Source organism: Stegodyphus dumicola, chromosome 1 (genome assembly GCF_044657685.1).
Source record: "Stegodyphus dumicola isolate Sdum_Otavi_A_Nest chromosome 1, ASM4465768v1".
NCBI classification, from domain to species: Eukaryota; Metazoa; Arthropoda; class Arachnida; order Araneae; family Eresidae; genus Stegodyphus; species Stegodyphus dumicola.
Window position 1 is genome coordinate 196,333,473 of NC_140768.1, and position 27,892 is coordinate 196,361,364.

General features: G+C 33.2%; 1 protein-coding gene across 2 annotated transcripts in view; it reads right to left on the reverse strand.

The window, feature by feature from the left end:
* The window catches only part of RYBP (ring and YY1 binding protein), an 87,258-nt gene that overhangs the window by 28,055 nt on the left and 31,311 nt on the right, over positions 1-27,892 (reverse strand). The window contains exon 1 of one of the 2 annotated variants that reach the window (XM_085824552.1): positions 1,691-1,719. The exons of the other annotated variant lie outside the window; for it this stretch is intronic. Within the exon in view, the coding sequence (XP_085680678.1) occupies positions 1,691-1,704 (14 nt within the window). The 5' untranslated portion in view covers positions 1,705-1,719. Of the gene's footprint in view, positions 1-1,690; positions 1,720-27,892 lie in introns of those variants that run through there. 2 annotated transcript variants of the gene reach the window in all.

The following is a 27,892-nucleotide window of genomic DNA, read 5'->3' on the forward strand; positions in this document are numbered from 1 at the left end:
GCAAGGAACGGAGGAGGCCTTTTCAAGTAACTGTCCAGGCACCCTGAGCCACCAGTGCATAGAACACACTGGTTAGTTCAAGAGGACAGCCCTATTGATGGATATGGTTTGTTTAGAAGTATTGCGAGGCCTTCCAGTTGGTCAAATACAGGAATTGTAATTGAAAGATAATAACGGTGAAACCATAAATTCTGAAAATCTTAATCCTATTATTTATGATGTTAAATTATAATTTATCAATATGAAAATTAATATCATAAATATTTATGTGCATTTAATTATAAGTAATAATTATGTAAAAGTTTATTTTGTGATATTCTGTGATAACAAGAACCTTCCCTGAAGAATTATGATTATGTGAACTCTCAAACAAAAAGACTTTTGGACTGAAATGCTGAAAAATTCAATAGGACTCTAAAAATTAAACATTTCAAAAAATTGATATTTATAAATTCTACTTTACAGGACAAAAATTTTATGATTTATATGGTGGGTTTTTTTTTTAATACATTTGCTAGTGTTTTAACTCTTTCTCTTTAAAAAGGCTTCTCTGTCGCTACGTCTTTTTCTTTTTGAAGGGGGGGGAATATGTAAGATAAAAATATATGAATCAAAATTATAGTTTAAACTATAAACATTAATTCTTCCTCTTTATTCTAAAATTGTAACAACTTCTCTGCATTGTGTCATTTCTAGATCACTCTATGGCAGCTCTGATGACGTAATAATTGGAAACTGAAACTGTCATCATAAATCAAAACTTTTCTCTTCGCCGTGCTTCCATCTTTCATAACTACGCACTTCAGCTTTGCTCTTTACGATGGTAAGATGTAATTTCGCTGGCTTGCTTTCTATCTCAACAATATCAAAAATGTAAATCTTCTGTGGAAAGGCACGACTGTGATTGTGGCCACAAATATCAGTTGAAAATAAAAATGGAATTAAAACTGCCTCGACTGCCAAGTTCTTTCGATATTACCAAGTTAGCATTACTAGCATACTACGCAATCAAAATCTTCTTCAATATGGGTCTAATCATGCATCTACAGTGTTCCGTCTTTTCCTTTTGCCTTTATTATGACATATATACACATATACAGTCAAAAGTCGTTAATTCGGAATGATCTATAATCCGGACCTCAAAACTAAAAACTTTCTGCGCATGCGCCGCGTTGACACATGCGCATAGGCGTGTACGCGTGCGCGTAAGACCTTTTACGACTGCGCATATGAGTGTGTGCAAGTGCAGAATACGTTTTCGCATGCGCGTTTTATGTATAAGGGACGTATAAGCTAAAATTATCTAATTATCTATTTCAGTTAATGTTGATGATTGCGTTGTTCCTTAATTTTCGAATTGGATCCGGCTTATTATTTTTTGCAGACTGTAAGAGCAATTTTATAAAAGTAAGCTTAAACTTTCGATTATATCAAATAGAATTTCCGATATATATTTGTTAATATGTGAAGGATCTAAAGTGAAAGTATGTTTTGAAATCCGAAATCTGTTTATCAATTTCACGCTGCTCGGCGGGGGGAACGCCGCGGCAGGCGCGTAATGAATTGGAAGTTGATCCGTCAGCACTATCCCTATCTTCAGCGCAGATGTTTTTATTTTATTTGGCTTATAATTCCTTACCAAATGTAGTATTTCATCTCGATATGCTCCGTCTTTGATATGATTTAAAACAAGTTCCTCGTCATTATAATTCGCTTCCGATAGCGAAGAAAAGTGACAGAGGTTATTGAAAACGAAAAAATTTCGATTGACAAATTAGTCGGTGTTCTCGACACAGCAATTATAGGACTTGAACAGCGGAACTTTGTAACTGAACAAGAAATTATGTCTGTTTAATAGAATTAAAGAGAAAGTATTATCACATGAAACGAAGCAAAACTTAAACAACTTACATTGAAAGAAATGTTTAATAAAGTAAACAAATAAATATTAAGCTTTTTCTTTTTGCAAATTTTGATACCCTTTAGATCATAATTGTCCTTTATTTCATAAATTACGGTTTCATATTTTTAATTTTAGAATTTCTGCATGCCATCTTACGAGATTTAAACTGATGATCTATAATCCGGAAAAATCGATAATACGGAATCGCCGAAGTCCCGACGAGTCCGGATTAACGACTTTTGACTGTATATAATCCCCAAAGCGTTACTATTACACCTATAATAGTTGTTTCCTCCACTGAAGACTGAAATTAGAATCTGACCAATGTTAGAATAAAAAATGTCTTTTTTTTTTTTTTTTTTTTTTTGTTGTTTATTTGTAGTTATTTTGCAGCTAAACAAAAGAAAGAAGTCTGTTTAATGGTATTTTAAAATAAATTCAGGTATTTTATGTTCTTTTAGCAGCATATATAAGCAAAAATATGTGCATTATATTTCATGATAGTATATCATCGTACTGCTAGAATTAGTTTCAGGTGTATGCCAAAGAAAATTTCCTGAAATCTGAAAGTATTATTAACTAATGATAAATAAATTTAGTAGGAAGAAGCTACATTTAATGACACAAATAACATTAAAATAAGGTTATTTACTTAAATATTAAAAACTGAATTACAATAATCAACAATATTTTGGCAAATATAGTTATATTAAATGGCTAGCCTAGATGACCGATTACCTTTTTTTTTTTTTTTTGATTTTACAGCAAAATGACAAAAAAGGTATTTAAAAATTCTGTGGTAAAATCCTAGTATACGGTACGGCTGTGGCATGATTTTGAAAATTGTCGGCAACACAAAATGCCCCATTTACTGATCATCATAATGTCACCACCATCATAGTGTATACCATATAGTAAGGATTGACCCAATTTTGTTTTATACGAGAAAGGGGAAAGTATTTTCTTTCATTCAACATGCACTGCACATGTGAGTATCTCGATTATCGAGGTTACTGAAAACTTTGTAGTAAGGATTTTAAGTTTTAATAACATTTATTTTATTTTAAAACTTTGCTATCCTCTCTTAGTTTCCATTTCCGGCCAGAATAAGCGCAATTAGTTTTGTTTAAGCAAATGAGCTTGCAAATTGTTAAGTATTTAAGATATGGCTTTTAGCCAAAAGAGTGAATTAGAGAGAGACTTCTTGTTACCTTACCACACACGTGCTTTTCAGTCAGTTCCTGTCTGCCTTTAAGGCCAGAACTTAGTTCTCTTTGATACTTGAAGACGTTTTATACTTTTCTTCATTCTGCTAACTAGATACATGGAGTTAAAAGGCAAATCTTCGCATTACCAGTCTTTGTAAAGTATCTAATTTTAGTTTTACTTCTTATTTTCTATGTTTTAGACCTAAGTGCTGGTCTTTGTATCTCGAAGTGCGAGAACGGCTGTAAACTGTAAGAAATAAAGGGTAATTTAACCCTTCTAAATCTTGTTGTATCTTCAGACGAGCATAGTTTCAGTATGCTCCCATTCAGGACTTGCAGATATTTCCAAAGGCTATTAGAAGGAACAGAAGTTCTGACATCTTGCTTTGCCTTTCTAAAAGACAATCTGATTGGAAGTGTGAAAATTGGCTCTACACCAGTTGCTCATGGACCTTATATGTTCATGCAGCTGCCCGAATGACGTTCATGTGATATATTATTCGCCAAGAAAGCGATTGCTTCCAATATTGGTGCAAAAAATCACTTTTTTGGGGGGGGGGAGGATTGCCGTACGAAATTCCCTCACTTTTCCAAATTTTGATTAAAATATTTAAATTTCCCGACTTTCCCCGGTTTCAAAGGTTTTCCAAGTAAGTTGACAACACTGTTCTGAAAACATCATTTTAATATTTTCCGTTGCTTAACTTTCATTAACAAAACTTGTAAACTTACAAGACCATGAATAAGTAACTTACAAGACCATGAATTTGACTTAGAGCAAATAACGATCATAATCAGAAAATGGGAACTCGGGACATTTTTTTTCCTGTCTATGACACTGTGTCTCTAGACAAGCCAAGGTGTAAAAAATTAAAAAGTATGATGTGGAAAATTTACTAGACAGCCTTCAAAATGAGCTCTACAAGAAAGAACTACTACAACTTCAGAAACAGCAACAAAGAAGGTGTTTGCGGAAGAAATACCTTCAGAAGAAAAGGAAGAGAGGAAAATTATACTTATTCTCTAATCCTGTGTTACTACATAGGATTAGAGAATAAGGATAATTTATACGGCTCTCTTTTTCATTTTCTTTGGCACTTGCCTTCATTACTGAATAAAAAACTGGATTAAACATTTGAAAAAATCGTATACCCTTCTTACTACTATAAATGATAATAAATAGAATAAACTGTATTTGTGCTTAACAGGCTGTGTAAAACAGTCTTTAGGATGCAAAGTAGCTGCCAGTGTTCAGTAAAATTTAAGGAAATACCAACAACAGTGTTGGCAACAACAATACACGATAGAGTGACCAATACTGAACATTATTTTCTTCCTGCTACATAGCCCGACATACAAAAAAGAAGATTTAACAAGGAAATTGCCAACAGTGGCAATACTTCATTTCTCCTATAATGGCTTCCTCTATAATAAGCTTTATACTTTCAAATGTTATAAGCTGTGGCATACATGTTTCAATTTTCACTTTCATTTAGTAGATCTAAAAAAAAGGTGTGTTGAAAATAAGAACCGACAATTTCAGTTCAAATGACAGGAAAGTTACTTTTCCATTGAATATAACGATAAACCACAATGTGTTACCTGCTTTCAGGTCTTAAGTGTTTCAAGGAGTACAATGTGAGAAGACGCTATACCAACTTGCATAAATCAAAATACCACCAGTACCAGGGAAGAGCCAGGAGTAGTGTGTTAATTAATTTGAGGCTGAAACTAAATAGACAGAAAAATATCTTTCAGCAACCATCTAACACTGTTTGTTTGAAGGCATTAGGTATATATACAGCCAGCTAAAAGTACAATGTCTTTTAGGGATGGTGAGCTCATTAAAAGATATGCTGCGAAAATGTCATCTTCCTTTACAGATAATAAAATGGCTAAATTTTTTTTTAAAAAATATCCGGCTCATCAGATATTAAGTAGAATAATTAATAAAACGGGTAAAAAAGTATCAGGCATTCTCAAAGGCATTTTGGAAAAATGTGGATTTTATTCTCTACCTCTAGATGAGAGCATAGATATAGCTGACATCAGCCAATTCCTTATCTTTGTCCGAACAATAAATGAAGGACTTAAAGGCAACAGGCATATTCAACGTACCAGATAGTATCATTTCTAAATATGAAGATTTGGGGAAGTGCTCTAGCTTTGCAACAGATATAAATAAAGCAATAGTTGGTCATAAAGCTGGGTTAGTAGAAATGAGTAAACAAAAAAGGCACACATATTTGTTTTTCCATTGCATTATCCACTAGGAGTGAAAAAATTATAATGCTCAGTAAGACAATAAAAACTGTTGTATATACTAGAAATTTAATAAGGGGAGGCAATAAAGTTCAAGGACAGAGAGCATTTACTGCATTCCTGGACAATTTGGAAGACAAGTATGGTGACATTTTATGTAATGTGAAGTATACTGGCTAAGTGCTGGAAATTGCCTGCAATAGTTTTTCAGGGTTGAGGAATGAAATTCTTGCTTTTCACAAAAAAGAAAACACTGGCCATGAATGTCAAGAAAAACTGGAAGAAATCCAGTTTTTAAATAATCTTGCTTTTCTGATAGATTTAACATCCCATCTATATGCTTTAAGCCTAAAAATACAAGGCAGAAAACAAAATATTTCCCAGCTTTAATGGACATACTGACAGCTTCCGCAAAAAACTCGATGCAATGCAAATTGGAATGAAGGCAAATAATACAGCACACTTCCCATCTTGTCAGCAGCTGAAAGAAGACAATGACACAAATTTTAATATGTCTCATGAAATAACAATTGATATCAAGAAAGAGTTCCAAGACACTTTCCGAGATTTTGACTAACTAAAACCAAAATTTGCACTGTTAACCCTCCAAGTGGCCGAGCCGTATATATACGTTCAACCAAAATTGTGCTCTAAGCGGCCAGCAAGCATATATACGTCCAACCAAAATCCTCTTCTAAGCGCCCAGCAAGCATATATACGTCCAACCAAAATATTGCTCTAAGCGGCCAGCAAGCATATATACGCTTGCGTTAGGATTTCTTTCCCCCAGCAATTTCGACGGGAGTGATTGCACTAATAGGCTCCCTGCTGGGAAGGGTTTCGCTTTTCTGAAATTTAGCTTGTTATTTTGGGGTTGCTGCACATAACTGTTGAGTCGCCAAACATCTATGTTTTGTTCGAATTTTTAATACTGCTATCGAATTAGCCAAGACAGCAGAAATACTTTCAACACGTACTGAAAGTAAAAATGGAATTTATTTCTTCATCTAATATCTGAAATGGAGAATAAAAATAATTGAATAATAACCGCTCTTCAACTAAAATCTGGTTTGACAGTTTGAAGCTAATATATAAATCCAGAGTATTTAATCAAAGTTCCTATTTTTTAATTAGAATCGAATATCCGCAACACAATAAGTTGAACAGAATCATTAAAATAAATTTTAAAAATGTTAATGATTGAACGTACCTTAACATTTAATGAAGATTTGTTTTAATAGCATAAGGTATAGTAATAAGCATATTGGTATAGTATTGAAAATTTAAATATACAAGAGATGTTTTAATCACAGACTTTTGACAGCATAAGACTGATATTAACGTTATAAATATAGAAACATCTTTATTTTCGGAAATACTAGAATAATAAACATGTTACAAGAATTTTAAATAATCGTAAGCTTTAAACTGATACTCGTTGAAACCAGGACTGACGTCACAGCAGGAGCGGTAGAATAAAAAGGCGGGAAAATTTTTAGAATTTAGAAAAACACTGAGCAGCAAAATTTAGGGATGGCAAAAATTTTGGACTTTAGGTAATACACAAGGCAGAGGCATTTAGAAGCTGAAAATTTTTTTTTAATTTAGTAATGCACCGGAAAGCAAAATTTAAAACCTTCAAAAGTTATGCCGATCGGTAAAATGCCTAGCGCCGGCCATGGTTGCAACGCCTCGACGTATGCTATCATATGTTAGAGGTTCTGAACTTTATTAAGTAAGCACAGTAATGAGCAGAGTGATTTTTATTAAATATAGAAGTAAACGAGTAATAAAATAAATATTATCATTCTTTTCTATACAACTTTTCCTTAACTTCATTTATTATTAAAACTATTGTTATTATTATACCAATACCAGCTACTTATGGATCTTTCACTACATATTTTAAAGGCGATAACTGAATTCATCTCCCGCAGTAATCTATAGTATAATAAACATATATTTAAAAAGCTTATTGTTTCGTATATGTTTGGGAAAATGGACTAATTTTCATAACAGCAATCTTACAAATAATAAGCAATTTAAATCCGAATAAAAATATTTTATTATTCCAAAGGGCGTTAGCCCAGAAGGGCTATTAATTTCGTTTTGGCATTTTGCGTCGATTCACTTTTCAAACAGTTGCCATCAAATATTACAGCCCTGTATTATATTTAAAGAAATTAAATAATGAAGAATCTTCATAAATGTATGTATGTTTCTCGCATTGTGATAAAACAATGGTACTTAGAGACATCAGATTTTGAATAACGTAATCTTCCACCAAATATGGTCATCTGGAAACCCTAATTTGGAATTTGTTTTATTATCGATTTCATATTTTGGAACACTGTAAGGAATTCTTGATAAACAAACTCAACGATTTCAAAGTGAGCAATGACAATATTGTAGGGGGGGGGGGAATTATCTCCAACGCTCGAGACTGTGTTTCGGAAATTCTAATGATACATTCATTTTAAAATTATTTTGCGATATTGCTGTTGAATTGAATTCTATGGTTTAAGTCCGAAGAACATGATATTTAATAAATGAAAGTAACACACAAAACCTTAAAATTGGGCGTAATGTAAAATCTGAAAACGTTTTCAGATTTTATTTATTTTTTCTTCTCATTAAAACTGCAGTTGTGACGTGAATACCAGCAATTTTTCCTACAAAGTCTCTCTATAAAGATGTCTACCTCAAGGTAAATAGCTTTTCCGTGCATTTCCATTTAACTTTATCAAATCTGTCTACAAACACAGACGTCTAGTGATTATCTAAACAGTATAAAAACGTAGTCGTTTAATACGTATGTGTAAAAAAAATGTTATACATATTTTATTACAGTGTATTGTAAAAAGTGTTGCTTAAACACTGTCATAAAGCAGTGAATGAGAAGGAAAAAAAAAAAAAAAAAAGAGCTTCTCACTTTTCGTACAGCTGTTAACAAGATCATTATTTTATTTTCAAACAGAGAACGAAATTTTCAGAATAGAGAATTTTCAGAGGATGAAATATGTCGAAAGAAATTAATGGTGTTACCGCAATTTCGGTTTGCGAATTTTAAAAAATCCATACAATATGCACAAATCTATAACAATCACTTGAATGATTTTTAATACCCAATTTAGAAGACAGACCTGATATTTGATCAATATGCTTTCAGTTTTATCTTCTTCTCGGTATTAATAGATTGAATACGTAATTCAATTAAACTTTTCCTTGAAAGCATCAATTTCATTTGTAAATGTTTTGCAATACTAAATACTAATATTATTAAAATTCCCAGCCTTAGTAAAAGGCCAACCACTGGCAGAGTGAATAAGAGTACTGTAATTGTGTTAAGCCGGCGTTAAAATCCCAGAGAATGAGGTGGCTACTTAAGACGTTTTTGTATTTTTTTTTTTTCGCATGAGCAATGCGAACACGAGCTAGTTGCCCTTGAAAAATCCTCCCTCCTCGTATGCGTCCTTTGCCTTAGGCCCTCGTATGCTATAACAGGTGCGCTGCAAACTCGGGAAAGTTTATATTCTTTCATTATAGTTAATTAAAAAAGCAATCAAACCCAATAATACTGTTTATGGATGTTTCAGAAGTTATTCAAGACTTAAAAAAACAAGACTTTTGTAAGCGTTACTAGAACAGAATTTTGATAGGATTAAATTAGATCAAGAAAATTGCAATCTATTGGCTATGCATTAAAGAGAAACAATTAATTCCAAATTAGATTTTTTCAGTGCACTAAATTAGGCAAAATTCTTCCCAGTTCCACGTTTATTCGCACGATAGTTTTAGACTTAATTTTCATTTTAAGTTAAAAATACTTAAAGCATTAATAAAAGAAAGTGAAAAAAATTATATTTTGGAAGTTTTCTGTGCGTATGTATGAATTTAGAAAAATTTCAAGTAATTTATCGTTTTTGAGCACATGATTTAAAATCATCATTATAAACTTTTAATATGGAAAAGGAATTTTTAATAAATAAAATCATTCAAAAATCTAGATAGTAATATAGTTTATCTGAAAGGAGTTCATTTATGTGCCGGCTTTTCACTTTAGACGATCTTTTATCATTGCACTCTACTTCATGACACAGTTTTCTTTCCGTAAATCTCTCTAGCGACGGGGGGAAGGCATTGAGGGTCCTAATGTAGCAAAGAATATTTTATTTTTATCTAAAAAAAGTATTTATAATAACGATGAATAGGAAGCTGAGAATTAAAGTTAAGATTTTGGTAGGAAAAAAAGAAAAATGCAGAACTTGTAAAAACTGAATGGTATAGAAAAATTTTTAATTTAATATTCTATCATATAAATTCGTTGTGATCAACGTTCAAAGTTACCATGTAAAGAAACATTTTTGAAATTCAAATTCATCTCAAATAGATTTAGTAATAATTCAAGTCAATGTCGTTGGAAAATATTCATGTTAACGTCATTCAGAAAAGATTATTGATTAGAATATAAATTGAAGTAATTAAAAGATAAAATAAGTAAAATTTGTTGTTTATTAAACTATAGGCTAACGTAATGCATTTTATTTAGTATATAAATTGTGCACGTTTTTATTTGTATAATGCGATGAGTAGAAAATTTTGATGACCGTATCATTTCTCTGGGCATAATTATTAGTTCTATTCTTCTTCTTGCTACGTAATACAAATGAGTAATGGTACAAAGTTATGGTGGAATCAAAACGTAATTTTTTATAAATTTTTGCATGAGGAATGACTACAATTTTTATGCAGATTTTGTGAAATATTTTAGTAAAACACGGAGACATAAAAGTAAATAATTTTCCAAATAAAAAACTAAAAACGCAAAGCAATATCAATTTCAAACACATATTCATAAAGTACGTACGCTGTTTAAAATCTGCTTAGTTACGCAGCCAACAAGGCGATAACCACTAAAATCTGGAATACATTCATTTAAATCTTTCTTGCCATAACGGGAGCCTGCTGGACAAAAGGAAATGGACACATCAATACGCCCCGCTGAACGACGGTCATTTGAGTGGGGGGAAAGCAACTAAAGACAGCGAAACGTCTGCCGCTTTTAGCTTTAATCTGGATACAGAATGGGCAGAAGAAATAGTAGAATCTGGTTTCTTTTCAAGACTTGAGATGAAGAGATTTTAGTTGAAGGTCTCGGCCACTAGGAAGGTTAAACAATCTATGGAGATTCAAGTGAGTGAGGTAAGTTGCTATCTTCAAATTTTCAGGCAGACCCATTCTAGGTGAAAAACAAATATGGTGCCCCTGAAAATTTCTGGAAACTAATTTCTAAAGAATATTCTCTAAACCGCTTAAATTCTCTCTGCAAATGTTACTGCTATTTGGTAGTACATCTGTATGTAAAAGTGTTTTTATCTGCTCTCAAACAATTAAATAAATAAATTAAAAAAAAAAAAAGAATTGAACCTCAGACTTTGCCTTGCTGAAGTTACAGCAGTCACTGATAAACTTGTATCAGAGAAGCAGTGCCAATCATCACATTGGTTTCTCGACTGTAAAATAAAGTGATGTGTTAAATTAGTAAGTTGTATCTACTAATTCAGAAGTCAAACAACAAAAATCAGCGTTATACCTACAAAATTTTCACAGGACTAGTTTCGATGGTTTTACCGAACCATCATCTTCAGCTGCAAAACCGCAAATGAACAAGATAGGAAATAATGATTAGATAAGATAAGAAAGCCTGGACAAGAATAAGCAAGTGGTGCCATCTGTTGGCGAAACCAGAACTAAAACATAATTTCTCTAAAAGCCAAAGGCAAATTTGGATTGGAATTAGGATCGTTAACTAGAACAGAAAGATTTTTATGAATGTGAAATGCCTCTAGAAAATCCAGTTCTCCAATGGAAGATGTTTTTTGAATAATTTTGGCAGCAGAAAAATTGAAAGTGTGATTTTCGGACCAACAATGTTGAGCAACAGAAGACTTCTGTGTTTCCTTTTTTCTAACATAAGCCTCATGTTCTTTGACGCGAAATTTTAAGGCTCTCTTAGTTTGGCCAATGTAAATTAAACCACACTGGCAAGGAATCCTATAAATACCCCAGGAATTCATATCCGGAATGGGGTCCTTGAGTATAGAAGATGGAATTTTATTGATGGGAGAATAAACAACCCGAAAGTTAAATTTCTGCAAAATATGTGCAACTTTATAGCTAATTGATGGAAAGAAGGGAATGACAACAGAATTTTTATAATCTCCTAAAATAAGAGTGTGGCTTTTAGTGTGTTCAGATGAGAATTTTTTAACTGCTTGATTAATAATGTTGGGTGAAAAGCCCCTGTCAATAGCTATTGCTTTTAAATAATTTAGTTCTTCATCAAGGGCTAATTTGGAGGAGCAAACTTGAAGAGCACGGAAAACATAGGAATAAAATGAAGCTAACTTTTGTTTAGTCGGATGACATGATTTAAAGTGTGGTGGAAGCAAACCGATGAAGGTTTACGGTAAACTGTAGTACTGAAGTTGGATGTGTTACGTGTGACCAGAATGTCGAGAAACGGAAGAGAATTGCAAGTCTCAAGTTCAAAAGTGAACTGAATAGCAGGATCAATAGAATTCATTGTTGAAAGAACTTTATTTAAATCATCTTTATTACCTTCAAACAGGGTAAAAGTATCGTCTACGTAGCGGAACCATGCCGGGAAGTTTAAAGTTTCAAACAATTTTGATTCATAATAATGCATGTAGATATCAGCCAGTATGGGACTGAGGGGGCTTCCCATGGCTAATCCCTCAGTTTGTTTGTAATATTTATTTTGGAAAACAAAATGTGTTTGTTTCAAACAGAGTTGAGTGAGAGAAATTAGCTCCTCAATTTCGATGCAAGAGAAATGAAATTCGCGAAGTCTGGTTTCTAGACATCTTAATGCACCCTCCACTGGGACATTGGTGAATAATGATTTTACATCAAAAGAAAGTTTTTATTTTGGATAAGTCCGAAGGTGAAGGATCTTTAGGGATCGGATTATATGGTCCTTCGTTTAAGAGTTTAGTGACACCATCGATGTAAGTGTTCTTATCCATGACAACTATCTGGCCGCCTTTGTCGGCCTTTGAAATGATAATATCCGGGTTAGAATGAATTTCGCGCATTGTAGCTCTTTCTCTCGCAGTTAGATTTGATTTCAAAGGTTTATTATTGAATTTCACATTATGAGCGATAAGATGCCTAATCATTTCTTTCTGTGAATCTGAAACTTTACTGAACTTGAAAGCTTTTTCGATAGGAGCCAAAATCTTTGGAATCGAGGGTTTACAGGTTTGTGAGAAGTTAAAATTATATTTTAGAATTCTCTCTTGTTCTTCTGAAAGACTAACATTAGAAATATTAACTATTTGCTTGATGTTTACAATGGGAAGATTTTTTGAACTACTTGAACTGGAAGACTGTAAAAGAAGTTTTTCGAATTTAACTGCAAGGGTGTTTTTATGACGGTTAACTGCATTCTCCGTTCTAGACCAAGACTTTTGTTCAAGGGTAGTGAATTTTGGATATGATTTAGCGAGTTCCAGATGAAGCTTATAGAGTTCATGTTCAATTTTGGACAATTGTTGACGTGTATCCCTTATCACGGACCGAAGTAAGGCAAGCTTGCAATTTAACAGAATTCTTGAAACGCGACTCGAAGGTTTTTGATTAGATTTGATTTGAATAAAATTGGGGATCAATTTTTTACATTTACATTTAAGTAAAAAGTCAAGATGATTCAGGAATTTTTGCCGTTTCAGGCGTAATTTAGTGAAACGATTAACGGATGAAGGCATGATAAACAGTGCAAAAATCAAACTAAATTAACTGAGCAATAAATTCTTTCAACAATGAATTCTATTGATCCTGCTATTCAGTTCACTTTTGAACTTGAGACTTGCAATTCTCTTCCGTTTCTCGACATTCTGGTCACACGTAACACATCCAACTTCAGTACTACAGTTTACCGTAAACCTTCATCGGTTTGCTTCCACCACACTTTAAATCATGTCATCCGACTAAACAAAAGTTAGCTTCATTTTATTCCTATGTTTTCCGTGCTCTTCAAGTTTCCTCCTCCAAATTAGCCCTTGATGAAGAACTAAATTATTTAAAAGCAATAGCTATTGACAGGGGCTTTTCACCCAACATTATTAATCAAGCAGTTAAAAAATTCTCATCTGAACACACTAAAAGCCACACTCTTATTTTAGGAGATTATAAAAATTCTGTTGTCATTCCCTTCTTTCCATCAATTAGCTATAAAGTTGCACATATTTTGCAAAAATTTAACTTTCGGGTTGTTTATTCTCCCATCAATAAAATTCCAACTTCTATACTCAAGGACCCCATTCCGGATATGAATTCCTGGGGTATTTATAGGATTCCTTGCCAGTGTGGTTTAATTTACATTGGCCAAACTAAGAGAGCCTTAAAATTTCGCATCAAAGAACATGAGGCTTATGTTAGAAAAAAGGAAACACAGAAGTCTTCTGTTGCTCAACATTGTTGGTCCGAAAATCACACTTTCAATTTTTCTGCTGCCAAAATTATTCAAAAAACATCTTCCATTGGAGAACTGGATTTTCTAGAGGCATTTCACATTCATAAAAATCTTTCTGTTCTAGTTAACGATCCTAATTCCAATCCAAATTTGCCTTCGGCTTTTAGAGAAATTATGTTTTAGCTCTGGTTTCGCCAACAGATGGCGCCACTTGCTTATTCTTGTCCAGGCTTTCTTATCTTATCTAATCATTATTTCCTATCTTGTTCATTTGCGGTTTTGCAGCTGAAGATGATGGTTCGGTAAAACCATCGAAACTAGTCCTGTGAAAATTTTGTAGGTATAACGCTGATTTTTGTTGTTTGACTTCTGAATTAGTATTTATTCGGCGTGTTATTGTGTCTTAAGTTGTATCTAATTCGTTTTCTTTGTTTTATGTCTCTGGCCCTCACTTTCCAATACTTTGATACTTCCTGAGTTTGACTGGCCCTAGGGTAACCACACTGTTCTAATCTGTAAAACTCATACATAATGGAGTAGGATATTAAGTTTTAAAGCAATGATATTACTTTTACAAAGCATCAGCAAGCTACACCATAAAAATTTTCAATGACAATGCCATTAGACGTGTTGTCATTCAAAATGTTTATGGATATTAAGTTTTAAAGCAATGATATTACTTTTACAAAGCATCAGTGAGCTACACCATAAACATTTTCAATGACAATGCCATTAGACGCATTTTAAAACATAGGTGTAACAAATTGCAACAAATTTTGAGTAAAAGAGAAGCTCAATACATATCAAGCACATGATGCTGTGAGATAATTAAGATAAAAGATGTCTTCTAAAGATGGTTACTTGATGTTTCTATGGAATGTTCTTTCAATGTTGTCAGCGTGAAGAAAATAATTTTGGATATATCCCTAGAGCATTTTTGTGCCCTGTTGTACTCACAATTTGAACTTTCTTGTAAACGACGCTAACAACAACTTATTCGGTGTAAATTTATTACATGCGTAAATTAATTTATTAATTTTAACTTTCTTAAGCCGGCGGTACAACTGTAGTACCGCAAAATTTACTTGCTCTTAAACCGGCTTGGTACAACTGCTGTACCAAGCTTTCCATTCCCCCTTTTAGAGTAATTGCCTATCTTTAGATTCTCTGGGTAGTCTAGTTTTCTCTTCAGAGCAGCCTCTGGCCATGTAATGTTTCCTACTTCTTATCTCTTTGGCTAGGTTTCGTCTCGCGCCAATGTGCTTGAGAATAAAACAGATGCTATCTCTCTTTCAATCATTAGAGCTTTTTCTCGTGATTTCTGTGTAATTCGCGCTCTTATTCACTTCTTATAATGGCACCTCGTTTCGAAGGTCTCAGTCAGGACGAAATTAATAAGTTGCTAAGAGATTTAGAAGAGGAAACTTTTGCTGATACAGATTCGGACTGTTCAGATACAGAAAAAATATGTTTTAATCAATCTTTTAATGAAGATAAAGTTGCCGATAAATTCAAAAGCAACGCTAATAATTTATTTGAATGGAGACAGCCAAGTGAGCATGACAAAGCAAATATATTGACCTTTACTGGTAAACCTGGCATAAAAACTGAATTTCGGGAATTCATCTTGCTGTTGATTTTTTTAAGTTATACTTTTCAGATGAATTGTTTAAAATGTTAACCATAGAAACTAATTGATATGCTTCTCAAATCTTATAGTTGCCGCCAGATATAAGCGGAAAAAGAAAGCATGAAACCGACTAGACGGCAATTACATCTGATGAACTTCAGAAATTTTTTGAATTAGTCTTACTCACGGGACATGTTGAAGAGGACAGCATTCGAGATTATTGGTCCACAGATGATTTAATTGACACACCATTTTTTCGTAAGGTAATGTCAAGAGACAGATTTTTAATGATTTAAAAATTTTTGCATTTTGAAAACAAGAAAGAAAAACCCGATAAAATTATGAATAATGACAGACTATGGAAAATTTGAAAAGTTTTTGATCATTTAAAAACAGCTTATAAACAGATTTACAGCCCCACAGAAGAACTCACGATAGATGAAATTACTGTCGAATTTAAAGGGCAAGTAATATTTAGACAGTATATCTCAAAGAAACGCAAGCAGTGGGGTATAAAATTATACAAGATCGCTGATAAGGAAGGGTACACCTACGATATGGAAGTTTACCTTGGGAAAGATAAATCTAAGGATCCCAACTTCTCAGCGTCTTACAATGTCGTTAAAGAAATGAGTGGCACTACTAGAAACAAAGGTCATAAATTATTTATGGACAATTTCGTTTCCACGCCAGAACTTTTCGTTTATTTATTAAATGAAAATAAATTACGTGGAACTATTCGTCCGAATAGGAAGCATTTCCCAAAAGATGTAAGCAAAGGAAAATTGAATAGAGGAAAACCACGGTGTCTTTCATAAATGGGATGACAGCTCTACGCTGGAAAGATAAGCGTGACGTTTTCATGCTGTCAAATATGCACAATCCAATGGTTACAGCCGATGAGCAGATAAAGCCCGAGATCCTAACGTGTTACAACAAAAATATGGGCTATGTTGATTTAAGTGATCGCATGGCCAATAGTTATACTTTTGGCAGAAGAACTTTGAAGTGGACGAAAAAACTATTTTTTCATCTACTTGACCTAACAGTGCTAAACGCGTACATTCTAAGCAAAATAAGCAATATCGAAAAAAAATCACAAAGTTTTTCGCATGAATTTGATTAGAGAGCTGATTCATTATTCTGATCTTGTTCAAGCCCATACGCAGTCTCCATCAAGTCGAAAAAAACGATGCAAGTATCTATGCTCCCATTTCCCTTTTGATACACAGAAAAGACGAAGATGTGCTGTTTGTTCTGCAAAAGGTTTACAGCGGAGATCAACTGTCATATGTAAAGCATGTGATGTAGCACTCTGCATAAACTGTTTTGAAGCTTATCACATGTCATTTCAGAAAAACAGTTAACTCAAAAAAAAAAAAAAAAAAAAAAAAAAGGCAATAGTTAATTAAATGAAAGCGCCTTTCTATAATAGCAAAAAACAAAACAAAAAATTACTACTAATAGAGCATGTCTCTATTAAAGGCCTTTTTATAAGTGCCAAAAATTGGAAAAAAAGAAACTACACTCAGATGATCACAATGAACGTAACATTGAATATATAACTCTGAATTTTTCATGTGAAATCAACTCCGTTAAGATACCGGTGAATGAGCTATCTGTATGATCCTTCTCGTAGTTTTCCCGTTAAAAACCGTGAACGTGAGCCGGTTCTGTCAGTCTTTCATGAAACATCACTTTTCAGTAAATAGTACTATTAAACTTAATTAAATAATCCGTCTGATATTTAAGCTTCTTCCCTTACGCCAGTAAATATGGGATTTAGTTACATCGCTACACTCAGTTGTTATGTAGATAAAACTATCGACAATTTCATTTGGTAACAGTTCAGTATATAGGTTCAATACAAGCGAATAAACAGGCTTCATAGGATTCACACCCCCCATGTGTAACGTGATTATAAACCGCTTTCTCTCCAAATGTCCTCGACTACGGTTACATTAATTAATTCAGAAAAGCAACTCGAGGGCTATCTCTCTATGGGTAGGGATGTTATCGTGGAAGACTTTCTAAGGGAAACTCTCTCGCATTCAAATTATGCATTAAGAAAGCCACGAAATCTCTCATGTTCGTCTGGATGTTAATCCAGGTTGAACTACTAGTATTTAGTGATTTTACTGCTCTTTCATCTGGTGGATTCCTCCACGAAGGCATTCATATTTTGAGGCAACTTATAAAATATTTTCTCCCTCCTTTCTGCATGCCTTCGTGGTGCAATGGTTAGCAGACTTAACGAGTATTTCGAGAGATCCTGTCCCGACGAAGGCATTACACATTTTTTCATGTCTTCTGCTTCAAAAATAACCTAATGACTCTATAGTGGTGCACGAACTAAAAGGTGTTGGATGGTGATTCCTCACCACCACGATTTAGCTATTGGGTCTCCTAATCCCCTGTCGCCCTTTAAAAGGGCAAGTACATAAGGTATTTTCTCTCTTCTTCCAGCATGCCTTTGCGGTGTAATGGTTAGCACACTCGGCGCATGTTTCGAGAGGTCCGGGTTCGAGTCCCAAGGAGGGCATTGCTCATTTTTTACGTCTCCAGTATCAAAATAACCTAACGACTCTAAAAATTAATCTTAGCTTAATGTTTCTAAAGCTCCTTTTACAAAGTAGGCAAAATTACTCTTTTAGGGCCTGCTTTACACTTGAGGCTTAAATTCAATAAGATGTTACTTTGGCCTTTCTTGCTGCCGAGGTCATAAAACTGTTCAGTAATGTTAACTCCGTTCGAACTTCTATTATGCACGCAACTTTCTCTCATTTATCCTTTTGTGATTTTCATTCATTCTTAAGTAAATAAAATGGAAAAATCCATATGTAACCAACCTGTTCTCTGGGATTTGATTGGCCTTATTTGGTTCGTTCACTTGATTACACCAAAGCACTCGACAGCTAGTATCTGTATTAGGGGAGGAATGTCTTCATCAAGGACTTGCTCAGTAAAGCTGGATTATACCGACGTTACGACAAAAACCATGAAAGCACCCATGAAGCCTGTGATTCTCGCTGTGATTCGAACCCAAGAAAACTACCAGTGTTCAGCCACTTTAGCACTCTCTGCTGGTGGGCACGTAAAAAATAAACCAAGAAAAATGATTGAAATAACCAATTTAATTTTCTAACCTATGTTTATCATTCGGCAATACATAAATTAAGAAATTTTAGGTGATTGTGAATAAACTATATTGCAGTTTTCTCCAATGTTTCATATTACAGTTTTACATGGATTTTTCAATGTTTCATTTTACGATTTTACATGGAATTGCAGCACTATGGAATTATTTCTCATGCATTTATTTCACTCCGTTCATCATTCTGATTCTTTATTCTGCCAAGAAGATTTCGCACTTTATCAAAGAGACACATAAGAGGATACTTTATGAAAAATTTGTCGGAAATAATTTTCTTAATTTTGCTTTGAAAATATTCCTGGGTAATCGTTCTGATCACGGAAAGAAATATGAAATACATATTTCCTACACTGTAAATGTCAGTACCCTGTATGCCCTTATTCTTTTGAAAGTATGAAAGATTAATCTTTTCAAAATAAATTAGAAAATTTTATTATGTTTATTTTGTATGTATTATTTTATTATGTATATGCATATCCATTTCATTTAAAATCAAGGAAAAATCAAGCTTTGGATATCACGATGGTTTTGAACGAAATCCGCGTATGAAAGAAAACTGACGTAGAATTCTTTGTAGACATTTAAAACTGTTCTGAAAAACATTTTTGATAAATTTATATTTTCTAAAATCTTAAATCATACGTTAAAATTCTACTCAACAAATATTAAAAAGAGGACTAAAACTGCTTTCTATCTCTCTTTCTAAGGATACCACGAAAATGCAAAGATTTAAGAAATTATCTCATCAGACTTCACTTTACATTGCAGCTATAAAATGGATTGCATATATAGGTATTCGGAGAATTTTTTAACTGCTAACGTAAACAAAATCCAGTTTTATGAAGAAAATTCTCTCTACAGATATACCTCCTTTGCCTGATAGTCCGAAGTAATATTTGTTAAAATTATGTAATCAAATGCAACTAATGTATCTCTGATTTTCTTTTTTATATTACAATAGCGTAATTATGAAAAAAAAGTTTTAAAGCTTTATTATTGGTATAAGTTCATCTCAAAATCTAATAGTAATGAATCATATTCTAAACATCTAAAAGTAATGAATATTATTAATGAAGTCATTAAATTATTCATTACTGTTATTTTATTAATAAAAATAAATTATCAAATATTGCATTCTGACCTGCAAGCATACAAAGCTAGTTCATATTTGTTATAATTTGTCAAGTTCTGTTCTCTTTTCCTAATTTCTGGTGAAAACAAAGAATTCACATACAATTCACAAATTGTTACCGAGATTGATCAGAATTAGTAAATGTTATATAAATATTGTATACATTTTGCTCTTAATAAATAAATGCAGTTTAGTTTAATTAAATCAAAATAAACCTCGAAAAAGTCGCAAATATAGTAACTTATTCCAGACTATTGCCCAGCGTGGACAAACATGTAAATTTTACTGTATCTATGGAGGGGACAAATGACCACCCTAATGACTTTTCTCATTAGGGAACAGTTTTTTGGATCGCGCTGTCCTAAAGGTTATATTATGAGAATTTAAGCCCGGTTTTAGAAGGTTAAGATAATAAATAGTGTTAAGCAATATATTTGGTATCTAATGGTAGTGCATTATTTGGCTTAGCTTGCACTGTTACTTTTTTAGAACATAAATATATGTATCATTCTTCAATAAATATGTTTGAGTGTGGGTTTTAACAAAGCACAAAATGTTTGCACATTTACACAAACTGAAAGATAAATGATTTTTTTTTTATTTCTTATATTATTATGTTAATAATACTTCATTTTAAGTGCTATCCATCAGCAGTTTCCTTTTAATATCGTCACTGTATAAAAGCGCTCGCTAGACATTTGCATGACGGTGCCAATTAGGCTCGGCGCTGGCCTGATCTTGGCAAACTGTATGCCACTGAATTACCAACACTGCAAATGAAACTGTTCCAAAACTGTGCAGTCCAATTCAAGATTTTAAATATTTCTGTTTGGCACATGACGAAAGTACAGACATTTCGGACATACATTGACGAGCGAAAACATGACATCCCCCCTTATTTTTCAATAAATTCATCTGCATGACATGGAGGGCACATATGATATTTAACTGCTGCTAGGTTCTTGCACTTCCCTTTGCGAGTGATGGGAAAGGCTGCTGATCTAAGTGAATTTTTATAGAAGGCAGATTGTAGTGGGAAAAAAAAAAAAAAAAACTCAGAATGAGTATCTCTGAAACTGCATGGTTCCTAATCTGCTGTTGTTAATATTTATGCAAAGTGCATAAATGATGGTGAAACCAGCAGTAGATGCCATGGTGTTGGACGTCCACATGTCATCAAAGAAAAAGGACGTAGGATACTGTCCTGCTTAGTGCAGCAAAATCATTGCCAGACAATGGCTCAGCTGACAGCGCATCCAAGTGAAAATGTTTTGGAACACACAGTTGGATATGGGACTGTGCAGCAGACGTCCCACTTGTGTACTTTGTTGACCAAGCATCTTGTTAACTACACCTACAGGAAGCCCAGGCACATCCAGATTGGACCATGGGTAACTGGAAGACGGTTGCTCGGTTGGATGAATCAATTATCATTTATCATATTGATGGTCATGTCAGTACTGGCAGTATTATGCTTTGGGGAACGTTCTCGTGGGTAGCTCTGGGACCCTTAATTGTGGTAGAACAAACCATAAAGCTGCAGACTATCTGAACATAATTGCAGAGCAGTTGCACCCTTACATGGCATCTGTCTTCCCAACTGGAAATGGAATCTTCCAACAAACAATGCCCCATGTCACAAGGCACGAATTGTGTGAGTGGTTCTAAGTGCCTAAGGATGAATTCCAATTAATGTCTTTGCCACCTAACTCACCAGACCTTATCCTGACAGAGAACATTTGAGATGTCATGAAGAAGCAGCTCAGAGCCCAAACACCATCATGGGTATCAGAATATCTCAACTTTGTGTGACTGCAGCTTAAGACATTTGGTACAATCTGTCTCGAGTCATCTACCTAGAACTTGTGGCATCCATGCCAAAGCGAGTTGCAGCTAATTTGAAGACCAAAGGTCACGCAACGCGTTACTGAGAAGTTGGTCATAATGTTTTGGCTCTTCAGTGTAACTCAACTTGGAGTATTCATGGAATCATTTAAGAAATTATTAAACCTGATCTGTTTGAATGACACTACAAAAGAAGATATTTTCTAGGCTGTCAAAAATTGTTTATGCGAAAATGACTTGCAGTCAGAAATTCTTTCTTTAGTATCAACTAATACAGTAGCAGCTATGATTGGCAAAGATGAAGCAGCTGTAAGTTTACTAAAATACAAAGTCCGAAATCAGGAATCGTAGAGACTTCAGCAATTCCAGATTTGGGATTTTTTTGGATATCAGATCATCAGTTTAAATCTAGTAAGATGGGCTGAAGAAATTATAAAATTAAAAATATGAAATTGTGATTTATGAAATAATGAAGTATTTATGATCTAAAGGGTATCAAAATTTACAAAAAAAGGGTACTTTTCCGTTTCGCCGGCGCAAATCTCGCAAAGCAGACTTTATTGCCGACAACATACCATATACAAGTATACACATAAAAAATGTTAGCAAATGTTAGTTCTAAGAATTTTTTTATTTTGAAGGCATAAACATTTTAATATCATTAAAAATTTTGTAAAAAGACATTAATTTAAGAATTTACTATGCTTTCATGGTTCAACATCCTGATTCAATGGTTCATATCATGTTACCCCAAGTGATATCATCTCATGTAAACTACGTTACAAAAATCTAATTCTCACAGTAATTTACATTAATTTCCAGTTAAATCTTAATTTAGAATGCAAGTTTAAATGCAAGAATTATTTCAATTCATACAAATAGCTTACTCAGAAATTATGTAAAACCGCAGTGCTGTACTTCACTAATGCATTCTCAATGGGATTGATGAACTGAACTCTTGAGTTTGCCTTTTCTATATTTTCGCCTTCGCGCGAGTGGTGTGATTGCATGCTAATTGACTTAATTACTGCAAATGGCCTTAGGGCATACAATTAAACTATCCGGTAAAAATTCTATGTAATTGTATGCCAGTATTGAAAGAAACAATCAATCTGATAAGAAATGTCTGCGACTTGTTTTGAAGATGATGTGTTACAGGTTACCAGAGAGGATATTCCATTTGGCATCAGTTATTATTAGCAACTTTTTCGCCTGTGCCGTCAAAACAGAGAAGTACCAAAAAAACTTATTATTTATTTGTTTACCTTGTTAAACATTTCTTTCAATGTTAAGTTGTTTAAGTTGCTTCATTTTATGTACTAATATTCAATTCTTTAATTCTGTAGATAGGCATAATCTCTTGTTCAGTTGCGTTATTGAAGTCCTGTAACTGCTGTAATCGAGAATTCCGACTAACTTGTCAATTGAAATTTTTTCGTTTTCAGTAACTTCTCTGTCACTTTCTTCACTATTGGTAGCGGTATTTTCTGGATCTAGAACCATACTACAGATTTCGCCATTCATTAATTGATCGATGACTGTGAAGCACTGTCATAACAATGAAAAACTTCTTTTATATCATCTTCATTTATTACCGCTTCTCCACATTTCTTTACAAAATCCGTTAATTAGAAAATTTCACTTTTGTTTTGTGATATCCTAAAACCTTTAAAATTAGCGGCTATCATCATCAAATTTAGCTATCCTTCACTATACATACTTGGCTATTCATCATGAGCTTGGCAACTAATGATTTCCACATGCCTAAGGCTTAGAGTTCTGAATAAATAAATTCCCACATATACTTAAGCCTTATTCAGGGCCGGCACGAGATAGCCTACGCCTGATGCAGTCTCTGTGGGTCCTAAATTCTGTGACTTGGCGCGACCATAGGAGTCCTGGCACTGACTCTGGGTTTATGTGAATAACAAATCAGTTACTCTTAATTCAAATAGCTGTAAATGTAATCTTTGGGTCTGAGTATCAACAACAAAATTTCAATTGTCTTTTAGCATATAGAAAGAAATTTTTCCTCGTCAACATTTTTTAGCGCATTTAACTTAAACCTTTAATCGCCAAGCATAATGCCAACATAAAAGGTTAATATACTCCTTTTATTATTCAATTACTAACATAAAAAATTGTTTAAGCATTGCTACATGAGTCATTACTCAAGTTGTCATGTTTTGATAAACATGCGGTGATGAAAGGAAAGTATAATAAATAATGATTTGCCAGGTTGGCGTCAGGTTAATGATGTATCTGTGTGGAACATTTTAGTTTGAGATACGTGCCAAGCAGATACGAAGCCAAATTACTGATTGTACAAATTTATGCTAAAATGATTGTTTCTTTAATATAACAAGGTATTTTATTTAGTGTGGAAGTGAAATTAAGAATAGGGACTCTCCAGATGTTTTATTATGCATGGAGGGGGCAATCAAATGCGTATACATAAAACCTATGAAAAAAATGTTGTTGGTGGTTTTGAGGTCCGTGTTTTAGATCATTCCAGATATTGGATGTCCGGATTTCGGACTTTGTACTGTAATAAACAAATTAGAATCAAACAACATTAAAATAGAAGATTTAGTTATTATCCATTATATGATTTATCAACAAAATTTGTATGCTAAAGTATTATCAATTAATCATATTATGCAACTGGCCATAAAAACAGAGTTACATTCAATCACATGAACTTTTGCTCTGCAATTTAAGGAACTTCTAGATGCTGAATATGATGGTGTTACATATTTAAGTTATGTCAGGTGATTAGGTTATGTAAAATGTTTACAATGATTTTTTTTAAATAGCACTCAAAATAATTAAAAAAATCCAGTAGCCCCTGCAAAAAAAAAAAAAAAAAAAAAAAAAAAAAAAAGTAAGAAAGAAAAAAAAAAAATCCCAGCTCATGGCCCCTTATACCTGCCCCCAAAAATAAAAACTTATCAGTACTAGTAATTACAGTGCTGTTAACTTTTTATTTGGTTTCTCAGCTGCATCAACTTAGACACTCTTTTGTTGCAGTGCTAATGCATCTTGATGTTTCATTTCCAAAAAACCAAAAGCCTATTGCTCTTTGTGGCTAAAACGTCTATTAGTAAAGGTCCACTGGGTTCTATCATCTTAGCTGAGTGCCACATTGTCTACGCATGTACAAAGTCATAATTTCACCCTTTCCACAACTTTCGAAACTGCCATGAAGCCACGTGAAAGTGTCAAAGGGAGCACTTACTTTTAAAACTTCCATAGTCCATCCTAGAAAATGCTTCTTAGGTACTTTACCAACAATATTGAAGAAAAACCTTCGAATTTGCAGCTAGCATCACTATCATAAAATATGGTAGCTAGCTATAAATTATTTCACAGTTTTAAAAATATTTGGAGATATATCTTTCTTCTGACCTCGCAATGCAAATCTCAGCAGGGTTAGTCTATATTTTAGGGTGCCCTTTGGATTATCACCAAATTGTTGTTTAATTTATGGCAAACTGAGCTGTTGAATGTTATGTAAACCCAATTATGATGCGACTGGTTGCATGACTGGGGTGAATTTGACCGATGGGAAAATATTTGTAAGGGCATATTACTGTGTTGGATGTCAGGAAGTATGTTGCTTATTTTGTGCTTTACATCATAAAATGGCTAATTGACTGGTGTGTAAATGAAGGTTTATGTAGCAGTCATTATAACTGTCCTGTTTGTACAGAGGAAATGCATATGCTTGAACGCGAAGATAGTTTAGATGGCTTTGTTGCAAGAAAGGTTCGTGGAAGAAATGCCACTGACAGTCTGGCACAATGGAGGATATTTTTTACTCTTATTTTTGTGAATTTATGTGGTGACAGCATATTCTAGTTCATTCTAGTAGCATATTCTAGTTCAGATAATTTTAGAACGTTTTTGGATGCTGTTAAGGAATTTTGTATGTCACAGACTGAAGACACAGAAATTTCTAAATATGGCAAGTCGATATTTCCTTTTTGTAATGTATATATGCGATAACATGTATTTCCTTTTTTGTTATTTCATTGTGCAATTTAAAATGCAGTTTACTGAGCTTCGATTGGTTACAAAATTTGTTCAGTTTTAACATTTATGACATTATATGTTATTTTTTAACTTTGACTCCTGATTATTTTAAAGCGAAAATAGATCGATGTGTACATGGACACAGAGTTTGTGCAATTCTTTGACTTGTTATTTTAGTTTTCTGTAGCGGTCATCTTGAAATAGTGCCTTGTTGGCCAATCGCCAAAAATCACCAATTTTCGCCAAGCAGATTTACCCTCAGCAGATTTTACACTAAAATATTTCAAGCATTCTTGCATAATCTTCTATCCAGATCAATTCAGAAAGTTACAGAAAGGGAAATTCATAATGTGGCTGAGCCTAGGATCAATAGAATCTAATTCTTTTTTCCTTGCTATGCCATCAACCAGCTTGTGCAATATTCTACTCCAAATAAACATAGGTCTTTGTGCTTAACTTATTTAGAAGAGGACTGGATAAGATAGGAAAATGCTGCACCAACCAATAACTCAAGTGACAAAAATGAAAAAGTTATTTACAAGCCAGCAGATATTTAACCCATTAACGATGCAGGTCTCTTAACGGACGGATTATTGTTAGTTTAAATGTACCCTCGAAAACAGATCTTCCCGTGTTTTTGTAATAGCGGAAAAATGCGCCAAAAACGTCTGGCCCGTATTTTTGTATGTCTTCCAACCCCCATTGCCTAAGGGGACAAGGGTCTGTGCACCCCTGATGACAATGGGTAATGGCTGTCATTAGCGCCGGGAGATGTCTTCTTGATGTTTTGAGATAAAGGCCTTACACTGACTCTAAGGAAACAAATTTATTACCAGTTCCAATATAAAAGGAATTAAGAATTTCCATTTTAGAACAAGTATTGAATAAAATAAAAAATTTTTTATAAAATAAATTTTTATTTATGACTTATAAAATTATTAATGAATTAAAATGAGAAAAATAATGTATTATATAATTTATTGATAACACGTGATTAAATAATTCTCTTTAAAAAAATTCTACAAATATATATCACAAATAAAAAAAAAAAAAACGTGCAGCTCTCTTGATAAATTTATAAATCTTATACTTTTGACAATGCGATTCGATTATTTGATTTCGTTAATATTTGATCGATTAAGAATCTATTATTCTTGTTATAAAACTGTACAGGAATTTTTCAAAGGGGCTCTTATTCCCATTAATCTGTACGACAAATTATTTTTCTCCTTTTGGTTGTCTTTTACTTCCAAAATTCCTCTTACCTCATAAAAGTATAAAGTTTTAAAAATTCGCCCAAAATCAGAAATTATATTAATTTTATGCAAATTTTATTTCAAAATCTATTTTACGCTCTGTAAAGTTATGCAAACTTAAAATCTGTGAGATTTTTAGTTTATTCTTTAAATGGAAATATGTGCAAAAAATTTTTTCAACATTAAATTTTAAGACCTCTAAATTTTATAAAACTCGGTTTACCTTGCCGTATTTCCATCCGTAAACAGTGTGAGTACAAAATTCGAACTCAGTAGCTTATCGAGAAAAAGTCTAAATATCGATGACGAGCTTCTGATTATAGCGACAAAACACAGTGATTGAAATGCATACAATTTTTTAAACAAACTTGCTGACTCTTAAATATTATATTTTTTAACATTTTGGAAAGTTCAGTAAATGCTGATATCAAATAACCATTTTCATAACATTCTTTGTATTATAAAGCATGTATGTGACATTCATATGTGATTCCCGACAGCTATGTTCATTTATCAAAGTGGCAGCTTTTGCGACAAACATAATTATATATTGTGATGCTCATTCTATATCCTCCACTATCTATGATACTCATTATCGATATTTAATTATGTTCTATATCTATACAGAAATATTGGTAAGACTGAGAGAGGTCAACAAAATTTTCGCAAATATTTAATTATTTGAGTTATATAATTACTTATACTAGCTCAGGAAATTTTGAGTCATTTTGTAAAAATAATCTTTTCTTTAAAATCCCTTACGCTTAATGACTTTATTCTGATGACTGGAAGGTTATGAAAACTAAAAGCTGAGTATATAATTACAGATCTCACTAATAAATACTTTACAAATACAACTCTTCATATTTCAGCAGAAGTTTTTGAAAATGCATTTATATAGATTATTGTAGAAATCGACAAAGTTTTATGCCAATTTAAAATGTTTTTTCTCCTAATTATCAGTTGCTTA